General features: G+C 40.3%; 3 protein-coding genes across 6 annotated transcripts in view; 1 reads left to right on the forward strand and 2 right to left on the reverse strand.

The window, feature by feature from the left end:
- The window catches only part of gipc2 (GIPC PDZ domain containing family, member 2), a 35,892-nt gene that overhangs the window by 9,488 nt on the left and 12,573 nt on the right, over positions 1–13,831 (reverse strand). For 2 of the 4 annotated variants that reach the window (XM_034612475.1, XM_034612477.1), the window contains exons 5-6: positions 13,544–13,625; positions 13,261–13,443 (exon numbers count right to left, since the gene is read on the reverse strand). In XM_034612475.1, the coding sequence (XP_034468366.1) occupies positions 13,292–13,443; positions 13,544–13,625 (234 nt within the window). In that variant the 3' untranslated portion in view covers positions 13,261–13,291. Of the gene's footprint in view, positions 1–3,790; positions 3,809–11,241; positions 13,444–13,543; positions 13,626–13,831 lie in introns of those variants that run through there. The other 2 variants (XM_034612476.1, XM_034612474.1) reach the window with 2 other exon arrangements.
- Positions 2,015–6,253, reverse strand: LOC117777661 (transcription factor BTF3 homolog 4). The gene is made up of 6 exons (XM_034612485.1): positions 6,107–6,253; positions 5,536–5,595; positions 4,305–4,418; positions 3,818–4,019; positions 2,765–2,824; positions 2,015–2,628 (listed from the first exon to the last, which is right to left on the reverse strand). The coding sequence occupies exons 2-6, from the start codon at positions 5,587–5,589 to the stop codon at positions 2,582–2,584; spliced, it is 477 nt and encodes a 158-aa protein (XP_034468376.1). The 5' UTR covers positions 5,590–5,595; positions 6,107–6,253; the 3' UTR covers positions 2,015–2,581.
- On the forward strand, positions 7,349–11,718 carry txndc12 (thioredoxin domain containing 12 (endoplasmic reticulum)). Its single transcript, XM_034612484.1, has 7 exons — positions 7,349–7,607; positions 8,642–8,702; positions 8,969–9,021; positions 9,523–9,596; positions 9,767–9,836; positions 10,182–10,265; positions 10,772–11,718. The coding sequence occupies exons 1-7, from the start codon at positions 7,496–7,498 to the stop codon at positions 10,849–10,851; spliced, it is 534 nt and encodes a 177-aa protein (XP_034468375.1). The 5' UTR covers positions 7,349–7,495; the 3' UTR covers positions 10,852–11,718.

A 13,831-nucleotide genomic window follows, 5' to 3' on the forward strand; every position in this document is an offset into this window, starting at 1 on the left:
TGTCAAAATAAAAGTGAATTTCCTGCGCATTTAAAAGCAATAAATCAAATGTGTATGTAATGATATAATTAAAAAAAACAGGGTGTGTAAGAAAGTATAAAGAACAAAACACACACTGATCATCAATTAGATGTTTTGTTATTTTTCTATATCTTCTTTTCTCGTCATTAAAGGTTCAGGGTGAAGAATTTAGTGACATCTAGTGGTGAGGTGTCGTGTTGCAGCTTAATTTTGCTATTTTCTCTGCTAAGGTTCCATTGTTTTATTCTCGTTTTATCTGTCTGGTGTTGTTTCTTCCTTTTAAAGACCTGTTGTACCATTGTCAACAAAAACACTCTATAAATAAAGTTAATTAAATGAAGTAGAAATTAACAAATTATACAAACTATGATCAATGTGAAGCTTAAGGAAAATGAATTGTACTAACTAATGCACCATAGTAGGTTAATTAGAGGATTAAAATATGTTGAATCAAAACAGAGTAAAGTATTTTTATTTTAAGATTAAACAATCTGCATCTACACAAATGATTGTCGCTTCTATCCAAGACACAAACATGTAAGTTCACTTGTAATTTTAATCACTTTGATAGTGAAGCAGGTGAAGTCATTTTAAATGATGGTGCAACACTGCTCACATGCTACTAAATAAAGAGAAAATGTTTGCATGCACATGTTTTATCATTTGTTTGTAGGAGCACCACAGTCTTTGCATATCAATTTTACGGGCTTTTACTTCCGTGGCTTCCTGTGTTGCTGCAGCACTTCTCTCCGTGTAACTTGATGCAGCCTCCGGTTCCTGCTCTGTGCTCCAGCAGCTGCAGCATCAGGGACATTTTGGCTCTAACCGGGCCGCTGGAGGTGCTGAGCCCCGGGGCGGGTCCGCAGCTCCGTCCCGCCTGCGACACGACACCCTGGAGCCAAAATGGCCCGGTGGTTCCTCCCCGGTGACCGTGTCTGCACACTGTGTCCGATCCTAGGACTGGTTTCCATTAGCTTTACAATTACTTTATCAAAGAACTAAGTCATCTGCACGTGCTCATTAAAATGTCCAGAACCAGAAATGACTTATTTAATGCTATTTACATCCATACAAAATATAGTTCAGTTTAAGAATATATATTTAAAAAATCTACTACTACTCTGCAGTGTGTAAAAGTGAAAATTAACCAAATAATATTGTAGTTATAAATGAAAATACATTGGGTTAGATATAAACTATCATAGCAATACATAAGTTAAAATTTAATTAATTATAAATATCAACATTAAACTGACCCTGACAATTCTGCTTTATTTTGTATGCTTAAAAAGTATAAACTTACATTTAAAACTTCAGAAAAGTTGTGAATGCAGGACTATTATTGGAGAACTTCTACATTGTGGTGACAACTTTTATTTAGTTTCCCATCAATATCAAGAGGGCCAACAGCCCATTTAAGCTACCACAACCAAAAGTAATGTAATAAAACTACAAATACTTTGAAAAAACTCTAAATTATTCAATTGTATTACTCATGTTCTGCCGCTGTATACTTGTACTACACTACACTTAAATACTGAGCTTTATTCTTGATTTTACAGCTGGGGTTACTCATTATTTTGTACCTCAAATATCTCTAAAGATTTAACACACAACAGTGAAATTTATAGTAAAATAATAGTTGTTAAAATAAGATTCATTTTGACCAGATGCATCATTAAAATGCTCCTAAATCGCTGTTAATATTTTATGATTAGACATTGACAGAGGCCATTCGACTGCACATCTAGTTAATTTTCTCAGTAAATTATGTAAGAGTGCAGGACTTTGACTTGTAATGGAGTAATCTTATATTCTACTTTTCAGTTTTAATACTTCTCCATGGTTGTTCTTTTACTTGTATTAATTCAGCACTTACCAATGAGTAAATGTATCAAACTACTTTAACAAGATTTGAGCTGTTTAAATTTCATTTGATAACTGCGTCACACAACAGCTCAGATATCCATGAATTCAAGGAAGTGTAAAGGAAGCGGTGCACTGTGGTTTATTCTATTAACACAATCAGCATCAACTAATACTTCAGGAGTGAGGAATACAATAATGCAGCTTTTTTGTTCGACAGTTTTCCCCTTTCAAATAAAAATTCAAAAAAAGTCAAATAATAAAGAGAAGCGTGAGTAGCCCAAAAATGTTTTATTAAATTCATAATCACCACTCTATGTAAAATGAATTACTCATTCACTTTAATTGTAATTTAATAAACAATCTCTTAAATACTAGCCACGTTGAACCATGTAGAAAGCTTAAAGTATTTCTTAAGTAGTTTGAGTCCTTTGGGTGCGGAGATGGATACAGATCCTCGTGTCTCGGAGTGTCCACATTATCAACGCCTACTGAAATCAAAACCTACTGAATCTGCATGATGTTGTCACGGTTGTATTTTGCCGCTGTGGCAGGCTGAACCAAAGTGGTTCACGTCTCCGGAGATGATGCATTGCACCTTTAACAACCGTTTCCCCCACAACAGGAAATGCCCTATGTGAGTCCGCGAGAGGTAAAAATAAAAAACGGCTGACGGAGGAATAAGGAGGATTCATCAGTTTGCTTCGTTCTTTGAGGCTTCGTCAAAGTTCTCCACGAGATCTGAGAGACAGAAAACCACACATCAGAATCAGCAAAATGACGAGTCACTGTTTCACCAAAGAGCTGGAGGAACAACACCTGAATAACTATCAATTTCAATAGATTAAAGAACTAAAACAATCATCTCCATCAATACCTGGAACATCGTCGTCCTCCTCTTCTGCATTTTCCTCCTTGACTGCTTTCATGTCCATTGCTAAAAAATGCATAAAGAAATACGAGTGATTTCAAAGTTCAGCAACAAGTTAAAAGAAGTAAGATTTTTGTTCATGTGTTCTCTTGTTTCTATTTCACATTCTTCCTTTCTGATCTTTCACTCGTTGACCCAAGATGTCAACGATAAGTTTCTTAACTCTTCCCAAACCTTCAGATGAAACCTGGTCAGTGAAACAGACACTTTTGCAAAAATAAAAAGATGCTGCTCTTCAGGGAACGGAGGTTCTTGAAGTGCTCAGTAAAAGTAAAATCTTAACTTCTACAATTAGGAAAGAGCCTGAGATGTGATGTGATCTAAAGCTGCAATGTCATAACCTTTTAACAGTCACAACAGTCAAAGTATGACTACAGCAATACAATAAATTAATTGGTCAGTGTCCTCATCAGTGAAATTCTGTAATATCTACAACCTACATTTGTGCAGCCTTTCCTCTTCATCCACATCCTAACACTCCCTGCTGTCAGGCTCATGAAAGCCATTAAAACATTCTCTCCAGCAGCGTTTTGAGCTTTTTCCGGTTCATTTCTGTATTAAAGACGTCAAAGACGCTGCGGACGTGTTTTCACTTGTCATAAAAGTATTTCCCCTGTTGCAGCAAAACACTTATCACCAGCCCTCAGAAGCTTGTGCAGGTGAAAACGGACTAAAACACTTTTATGGTCGACTAACTGAAGACTCACAATACGACAGCTGAAAACACTTGCTAGCTCAACAACATTAAGGCTAAAAATAACCCAGAACGCAACACTCTTTGCAGAAGACTGTGTTGGACTGTTTCTCTCCATTCATACGGAATATCTGATATGAACAAGCCTCTTGTCCTCTAATGTAAGACATCCTCCCCTTTTAAAAGCCTAATTTCCACTGAAAACTCATTTCTTGTATTCAGGCGGACCCTGTAACTTTGTGACCATCACAGTACAAGCATGCGTGTGTGTGTGTGTGTGTGTGTGTGTGTGTGTGTATACTCACATTGCCGTGGGAACTGCTCGGCCAGCTTGCGCAGGCTGCTGAGGCTGTCGGCTCCCAGCTGGCTCAGGATGCCCGGCAGCATCTCGGTCAGCTGCTTGATCTCGGCGTGGCCCGTGATGGCGAAGGTGTTGGCGGAGAGAGACGCCTGCACTTTGGGGTTGTTGAAGTGGATCACCGTCCCATCGTCTTTTATCATATTCACCTGAGAGGGGGGAAAAAATATATTCATACACAGTTTATGATTGAATGAAAGAAAAGCTACTGCATTAACCTCATGCTTTATCTAATTGTAGAGCTTTGACTAAACTGAAACTCTTAGAAGCAGCTTGTTTGATAAAAAACCCTCGAGGGACTGACTACAACCCTTTGGTTGGATTCCCCTTGTCTTTATCTTTCTTCTGACAGAACAATGATAAAAGCACAAACTCTCAGAGAAAATAAATCACTGACATTAGTTATATTTGTAATCTGATGGGAGATGCCTCACCTCCTCGATCCCTGCGATGTTGTTCACCGCCAGCTTCTTCAGAGAGCCCTGGAGTTTCTTGTCGTCAGCTGTTGCCGTTTTGTGAACAACCTTTTTCTTCCTGCGGGCTGTTCCCTGAGGAAAGAACAGGTGTGGATGCCAATAAAAGGATTAGATTACCAAACGACCAAGAACATGTGTCTGACTTGTCTTGTCCATGTTGGACAACATATTTTTTATTATTGTTTCATTGGCTTCATGATTAGAAACAAGTCGAACTAAAGAAAGTAAATCCACCAATCATCTCATTTTTATGCTTTTACTCAACCAGAGGATTTCACTTCCCAAATAGTGACTCAACAATCACATGATCCTCAGGGAACGCCCAGGATTAAAAAAACTCCTGACTCATAATATGCTGTCGAGAGTCTGGGATGCACTCGTAACTTCTGGTAAATATACCAATTCTGTGTATGTGTATATAAATAATTGAGAATGACAGCATGGTGCAATGTGGAAAGAGGCCTTTCACACTTCATGGCAAAATAGCAAATAACGCCACCTAGTGCGTGGCTGACAACCTCACACTAAGTGGAAACAAAGCCGCAGAGGCCACAGATAAATCCTCCTCCCACCGCCTCCATATAAAGGGAATGCTGAGGTCAGGGGGAACGACCTGGCAGATGCTGGATTCCATCACACTCCTTAAAAAACGAAACTGCAACAACCAAACCCCACTGAGATTTAAACACCGGACATCAGACACCATTGTGTCACTGTTTTGTGGTTTTGATATTTATTAAGGAGGGGGAAAAAGTCAAAGTGTCCTCTATTAAAACCTCACACCTCAAAAGTTAAGCACAAATCAGCGTGAAACTCAATTTTTGATGGTGGACATTTAGTTCCAAGTCCAGTTACTATCTTCGTCTTACGCTTTCAGCTGCATCGCATGGTCTTCATCAGGGAACTGAGCTGAAAATGAAGATTACATGACACGATCCCAGCTGCTGACTCAGCTACTTCTGTGACATGCTGACAGAGATAGGGCCATGACTGTCGAAAGCTCAGGGAGAAAACGTGCAAGTGGACCTTTAGTGGGGTTTCCTCATCTTCCTGTAAATCGTTAAGGTGGCACGGGTGGATTTTATTAAAGGGCCCCTACACATGTGACCGAAACCAAAGCTACACACAGTAAACCTGGGTTCCTGGGTGTTTCGATTCATCAAAGACATGTTGGGAGACTGAAATGTACCTTTCCACCTATCCGGACCTGTGCCTGCAGTTTGGCGAGCTTCTCTTGATTCATGGTGATCTGGATTAAAACAAGAAACACACGTTTATTAACAATTGTACATAATTACATTTTTTTACCTTGTTTTCATTTAAAAAAAAAAAAAACACAATCAGAAAACACAAGGTCTCCACGGTTCAGTTTCAGGGGGGGGGGCAACACGTGATTATTGATGAAAAGCAATGAAGAGCTAGCACAATTCGCGTTTCCACACGTTAGCATTGGCTGCTAACAGGCGAGCGATCATCTGACAGTGACACACGCGTTTCACTAAAGACACCGAAACAACGTTAACACAACAACACGAAGAAAACGACACAAGGCCACGCGTCAAAACGACATTTAATTAGCTTAAAAGGGTGGCTAGCGAGGCTGCTAACTAGCTAGACGGCTAACGTGGCTAATACCAGCACGGCGGCTAATGCGGTGAGATAAACGAGCAGGGTTTTTTTATTTTCGCGGTTGAATAAAGAGCCAACTTCGGGTTAAACGATGAAACGACTCGGTGAAATAACGATATTTGTGTTTTTACCGTTGATAAGAGTCAGTGACAGCCCGAGGAACAGATCCCGATGCTAACGAGGCTGGAGCAGCGCAGCTTAGACACGCAGCAGCAACAACACGCACTTCCGCCCCGGGCTTTCACAATAACAGTTTCCGTATTCTGGGTGGTGAAAGGGAAAAGGCAGGGCACTATTTATTTTATTTATCTAATCTTTATTTAATCAGTAACGTTGAGATCGGGAAACATTTTCCCAGAGAGGCCTGAGAACAATAAACATTCACAATCTGCAAAAACAATTACACGAGCAACAACAACACAATAAAGATAAATGAATAAAAACAATACAAACCTCACACAGTAAAGATTGACTGTAGTTTGAGGGAAGTTTGTAAATCATTCATCATTCGTCATTGAGGAGGTGTAACTGAGTCATGTTCTGCCAACATTGGTAAATGGTCATTTTCATTGTTTATTATATTTGATGAATAGATTAAATATGTGGTCTACATTTTCACATAGATCAAAATGTTTTAAAAAGTCCAAAGTGCAGAAATACTCGGAAAAATAGCTTCAACTAATACTTCCATGTCAGAAGCTGGAATCAGAAATGTTTGTTTTATTTGTCAGGAAAAATGACTGAAAAGATTAATTGTTTATTGCAATGGTTACCTATGGCTGTTGACTAATTCAAAGGAGTCTGATTCCTCATACATGTAAACATACTAATTCAAACAGTCTGTACTCATGCAGGCTCATTGTGCTGTTTCCTCTTTTGATACATCCAACTCAACTTTTCCCTTTTCTCAACAAACTGCAAACAGTAATTACTTTGTAAAACGTTAACTGTGAGGTTTTAAAATATCATAGAATATTTTTTAGATAAAGCTTCTCTACTTTCCTTTGTGACACTGTAACTATTTTTGTCCGATTTCCTGCTGGAGAAGAATAAACTTCGGGAACATTTCAGATGTGAGAGGCCTCAACAAAACTTGTAGACACCAATTCAACAACTAAACTTTTGCCTCTGAAACCTTATCATGAATTACTTGTTCAGTGCTCTCAGGTCCTTTGATGCTTTAGAACATCAAAGCTCGAGCGTGCTGCTTTTTAAACTTTTGTTTCCGTGCTCGTTTCCGGTCTCGGTCCAGCATTTCTCCGTCTGACTTTATCAAATGAAGCTGCAGCACGCGGTGGTGGGGGATGTGACGTCACTTACACCACCCCGGAAGCAGAAACAATAGGAGGAGCAGCTCTTTGCGTCGCACATTTCACCAACTCCACCAGCGAGGCTTTTATTGTGAAGTGCAGCGGTGTGGAGTTCCGGGTCACAGCTGGTTAGCGGTGAACGCTGTCTGCCATTAGCTGCTGCTGCAGAGGAAACAGAGGAAGAGGAAGAGGAAGAGGAAGAAGAAGAAGATGCAGATGCAGATGCAGAACTCTGCTGTGAACATGCTCGTGTTGTGGTCCGTGCAGCTGCTCGTGGCTCTGACGTGTTTTCAGGACGTGGTGGAAGCGGCCAGCTCGAGAGGTGAGTCCCTGTCCCCAGATCAGCTGCTGGGTCACTGGCTGTCTTTGTGTCAGGATCCTGGATCAGTGTGTGTGTGTCCTGGATCAGTGTGTGGTGGTGCTGAGCTGTCAACCTCACTCCAATTCACACGTTTCTTATTCTTATTATATCAAATAGTTTTTTTCTCTTTCTGTATCTGTTTCTGTGTGATCTTCAAATTGAATGGTTTCTTATTATTTGCTTTTTAGCAAAGGGGTGGGACAAAATATCGATATATCGTCATCCTGACTCGTGAGATACGATTATCTGTATTTAGTTATTAAGTTTGATTCATTTCAAGTTATATTTTTGCCAGTTTATGGTTATTTTACATTGGAAAGATGGCAGATGTGGATTTTTTTTAACAAGTTACAGATTATACAACTATAACGATTATCTATATACGATTATCGATGTGCTGGCACCAAATATTGATATTTTGTTATTTAGTTTTATTTATATATAGTTTCATTTTGCCAGTTTATGGTTATTTACATGTGGATATTGAAAAGTTACAAAGTGTTTGTACTTTGTTTCATCTCAGTTTGTGTCAAACTCTGTGAAACTGATACAAAACTGCTCTTTAGCTCTTTAGGGGCATTTTGTGTTCTTCTTCTTTCAGACAGATCTCGAGATTGTCAAAATATGATTTTCTTAATATTTTGATTAGTGCAGAATCGCTGTATGGTGATATCATTGTTATCGCAGGCCATGTATTGCGTATCATATCATGAGTCACCCTGCGATTCCCTCCCCTATTTTTATTTTTCATTTTTAACCTGTGAAGCACCTTGTGTCCACTCCTGTGTTGATGATCATATAAACCTTCGAGCTGGTTGAATAGTTCCCGGTGACAGTCAGCTCTTTATTCCAGCTTCATATTGAATTACGTCTCATTGTGTTGTTTTTGCAAATCGTCTCCTGACCACACTGTCTTTGTATTGCTGCTGTATTTAGGGCAGACCCACCCTGTTGTAGAAATATAAAACCAGTCCCACCATTCATTCCCCCCGCAGGGTTCGGAGACAAAATCCACTGGAGGACACTGGATGATGGGAGAAAAGAGGCTGAGGCCAGGTGAGCCGACACAGAGAAGCTTCCTCAGGTGTCGACAACCGAGTCCCGTCGCCCTCGAGTTAATGTTTCCTGGATGAATCTGACCTGGAAGAGTCGTCACAGACGCTTCCTGTCACATTAACCTGGGGCCTCAAACTGAGTGGATTTCAGTAGCTTAGACGTTTGAGTGCATCTTTTGATTTTCTACAGTTGCAGCTCTATAGATCTGATTTACTGGTTTTCAATGTTGAAGTGTGACAGACTTTCTCGTGTGTTTGCATCGACAGCGGTCTGCCGCTCATGGTCCTCGTCCACAAGAGCTGGTGCGGAGCCTGCAAAGGTAAAACAAGGCTCTGTCCCTTTTTAATAACAAAATAAAACACAGGCTGGATTTTCTAACAAGAAGGCGTCCGACTGTATGTTTACTACCATCATTAAAATGGATAAAAGAGAAAACAACAAAATCAGTAACTTTTACATTACTGAAATAGTCACATACTTCTGAATGTTTACATCAGCTGATCTATAGAGAAAAATCAGCCGAAACCCTCCAGTCTAACCAGCAGCTGTAATGTGGCTCAACAGGACAAACCAGACATGATCATTAAAGGCTGGAGGGTATGTTTGAGGTGTTGTACTTTATTTACAACCAACCACTCATATTTAACTGTTGTGACCTGAAAGTTAATTGTAATATTGGCAAAAATCAGTTTCTGTCTTTCTCCACATTATAAATGTTTAAATGCTGAATTCTGAAGCACTCGTCATTTTAAAGATGAACTGTGACTTCATCATTGTCCTGGAAGATAATTATAATTTGTGTTTTTCCTCTTTACATCAGCACTGAAGCCCAAATTTGCTGAGTCCAAGGAAATCTCTGAACTTGCGCACAACTTTGTAATGATCAACCTGGAGGTAAGAACACGTCTCCATAATTTCTTTGACCAGTCGAGGTATTAAAGTGTGATTCATGTGGATTTAACAATATCTTCAATCTCGTGTGGTGAACAGTGATGGAACTCAGACATCAGATGTTAGAGATTTGTTTCCCGACTCGTAAATGATCAGTTGTCTTATCTGAACAGGATGAGGAGGAGCCAAAGGACGAAACCTTCAGTCCCGACGGTGGATACATTCCACGGATTCTTTTCCTCGGTACGTGGGGGGGGGATTGAGTCACCCTACATGCAAACACTGTTTAGGATTCCTTTAGATAGACTGATTACAGTGGGTCTTTCTGTTCTGACCATTTTGGGGCTGATAACGTTTCAGTGAGCTCTGTTTACATGGATAAGAACATGTCGCCTTAACGTTAGAATGAAAACTGACGTCACCTTTTGCTGCTAATGATCGGATCGGTGAATTAACTGCAGTGCACGTAGGACACAGAGATAATGGGACAACAATACAGATGTTTGACAAAAATAATAAAACACCTGCATGTGGTGTTAAATACAAGCTTCAATTTGAACTGAACCAAACCTCTTGTTGCCGTCACAGATCCCAGCGGCAAAGTCCATCCGGAAATCACCAACAAGAACGGAAATCCAAACTACAAGTACTTCTACAGCAGCGCAGAACAAGGTAACGGTGCAGAGAGCGAACATTTACATTGTGGAGAATATTCAGCGGGAAATATTACCCCATTACAGGAAGTCACATCTGTGCTCAGAGGAAACAGTTCAGACAATAAGTGTTTGGATATTCATCGTTCTTCAGGCTTTGTACCTCAGCACATTTCATTTTCAAAGTAATGGATGCTAAATGAAAGTCTGAGCTTTGACTTTAGTAGTTTTACATTAACATTGAAATGACATCCCCACCTTCTCTACCCGTCTCACACTTTATTCTGTCTGATGAAATTAAGGTTAAATGCCCTGAAAGAACTTTAAATAAGTGACGACCCAAAAGATCCCAGAGATCAGGGGTTCAGAGTAGTTAATGAAGTCGAGCAAAGTTTCAGTCATGATGATGTGAACTTGTCACTTAAATGTAGAATCAATTATGTAAAGTCTTGCTGCTCAAATATTTCTCATCCAGACTGTTGATGGCTGATAATCATATTTCGTGTCCCCCCCCCCTCCCCTCAGTTGTGTCCGGTATGAAGGAGGCGCAGGAGAAGCTGACGGGCGACGCCTTCAAGCTGGGTCACACCGGCGATGAGCTGTGAGGCGGCGGAGACGGGCATCAGGCTGTAAGGGCTACACTTCCTCTACCTGAGCCTGAGCTTCCTGTAACACCCCCAACCCCCCCAACATTCAATATTCATCCTCACCACACCTCATAGTGAGTTCATCTCACTGAGCAAACCATTTGTTCTCGTTTCTTTCTTCTCGAATCGCCGCTCATCGGCCCCGTCTTTGTTTTAAAACATGTTATCCTTGTAATGAACACTTTAAAATGGCATCTACTGTAACGTTAATGTCTGTAGAGGATATAAACAACTCAAGCTAGCCCAGTTAACTGCAGTGTTTTATTAACTCTCGTCTGTTGTTGGATGGAAACGTCACATCCTCCGTTTGCCAGGTTTCTACCACTGAAGTGAAATCCCTCGTTTTTCCCCAACAGCCAAGAAGTTTAATCTTTTACTTTTGGATAAGTTTCATTAAACACGTCGTAGAATATTATGAAATCCTTTCAGTTTGAACCAGTTTGAATGTTTTCACCCAACAGCAGTGCTACAGTATTCATACACACCAAGATAAATATTCTAACACCTAAAGTGATGTGCTTCCAAAGATCCTCCTCAGTACGTTGAGTCTTTACCGTGCACTACCCCCCCACATGCTCTGTACCTCTGATTTCTGTTCTCCACTCTTTAAAATACTAATTCATTTAATCCTGCAAATTTATCTACTTATTTAGCTTAATCTGCATAACTTTTTGTTTTTCTGCTTGTGAAGTGACAGTTCTGTATTTTTTAGACCAGCTTTGTTAAACTCTTTAAATGAAGGATGGAAACATTGGTGAAATATCTCAATGTATTTTATACACGTACACGACCAAGTGTGCAAATAAAGTTTATTGTATTGAGTAATTTGTGTTCATGGTTTTCACTCATCAGCATCACAGCAGTCAGAGTTTAAAAAGGCCTGAAAGACAAAGTGAAACACAAGTGTGTGTGGACTCTAATAGACTGGTGGTAATTACTATTATGGACAGATTCTGGCCAAATTCATGTTTTATAAAGTAGCCAACAATTTTTATTTTGCTCTTAAATCTGGAAAATACTTTCTTTAGACCAAATAAAGATGGATGACACATCTCCACTTCCTCTATCCAGTATATTGTGCATTTAGAGCCAGAGTCACCAGTCAATCATGACGTTTCCCCCCCTTTTATATATCATCAGATAACAAATTGAATTGTGAGCAATAATGACACGGCAGCGATAACTATGACTTTATTGTCTATTAACAATAGTGATCCCTTATGGTTCGTCAAACAATAAACAAACAACTGCTGTGAACAGTTAAAACATCAGCAGACGACACTAATCAAGTCACTATTTAAATTCAGTTTGACAGTGATTTTAAATAGTGCGGTTACATCAATGCGAGTGCATTTATATTTAAGACATCGGATTGCAAGTGATCCCATTCCAGACGCCGCCTTAAAAATGGCTTCCGTGTCGCGCCACGTCCCCGGCGCACAAAATGTCCTACAGCATCTTGATTTTTCACGATAAAATAAATTACAGGAAAAAAAAAAAAGAGAAATAAACTTGACTATTCATGTTAACAGACTAGAACAACAGGAGAAACATAAGGAATGTTGGTGGAATGTGTCGTCAAACCCTGATAAAAAGGCATTTAAAAGATAAAACCCCTCTTTATTGCTCGGTCTCTGACGGATGGACGCAAGGCTCACGCTGAGACATTTAAGGGCACAGAGAGAATCACAAAGTAAAGTAACGTTAATGTCGACGCTCTGATATTTCTCTACCACGAGCTCATCTAAAAGATTTCAAAAGACGGGAGAGAGATATTGCTACAATCACTATAATTACACTATGCTGCTGCTGCTAGAAAATCAGCAGCACTTTCACATATAAAAAGAGCCTATAAAGAGCTGTGTGACACATCTGTATACTCAAAATGACACAGCTGCAAAGAATGATTAAAACCGCGTGATTGTTTTTACAATTTAAGGTCGTGCACGTACCATTTACAACCAGTGTGATGAGCCACTGTTGACTAGTCTAACTGGTCTGACTGAGGAATAGCATCAGGTGCCGGTGGAGGGATCCGTCCTCTCGTGGGACGTGTGTAAGTTCAAGACAACATCTGGATGAATCACCAACACCTCTGTACATGAGAGGCAGGTCCAGTGTGTGAAACTGAACTCCACATGTCATGGATATCTTTACAAGATTACACCGAAACCCCGACATGGGAAATTCTTTACGTGATCCAATTTAGCCAAAGTGGACTCTCACAGATTCTCCACCCAAGTGCAAAGCTACAACTAAGTGATGGTGGTAGACACTTTATCCACCGCTGTTTGTGCAGGTTGAAGTTTGTCCAGTCGGCTTCTGAGGGTAAGAAGAGGTGAGATGGGGGGGGAGGAGGGAGTGTGTGTGTGTGTGTGTGTTTGGAGAGGCAGGAAACTTAGAATCTTCCCTGCTTGGCGTCACCGATGGCGCCCCACACGTCGAAGACAAACTCATCCGGAAAAGCAAAGTCCCCGAGGGTCTCGTCTAACGCCATGGCGAACTCGTCCGGGTTCTTCTTGTCGCGGCCGACCTCGACCATCGTGGCAGCTGGAGAGAGAGGAGCAGATACGAGATAGATCCGACTTTCTACATCACATCATCAAAATGAAGCATAGATCATTATTTTGGAGGTAACGTTGTCACTCACCGAGCTCAGTGTCTCTGATGCCCATGTAGTTCTCCAGCAGGTCGTCCACTTTCTTCACCGCCTTCTCCTCAAATTCTGTCGGCTGGGAAAACACAAACAAGTCATTCAGTTTGTTCCTGCTTGTTGTGTTTCATCCATCTTTCAACGGTGAGGGGGACAAACAGTGCAGTTTGTAGAAATGAGTATATATCCCTGTCTGTGTGTATCTTCCTAAAAGATATTCCTCATTAAAATGTCCAAAGGGAGAATACAGCTCGTTCTCCCAGTAGAGGACACTCACAATACAAA

This window comes from Hippoglossus hippoglossus, chromosome 17, assembly GCF_009819705.1.
Source record: "Hippoglossus hippoglossus isolate fHipHip1 chromosome 17, fHipHip1.pri, whole genome shotgun sequence".
In the NCBI taxonomy this organism is placed as follows: domain Eukaryota; kingdom Metazoa; phylum Chordata; class Actinopteri; order Pleuronectiformes; family Pleuronectidae; genus Hippoglossus; species Hippoglossus hippoglossus.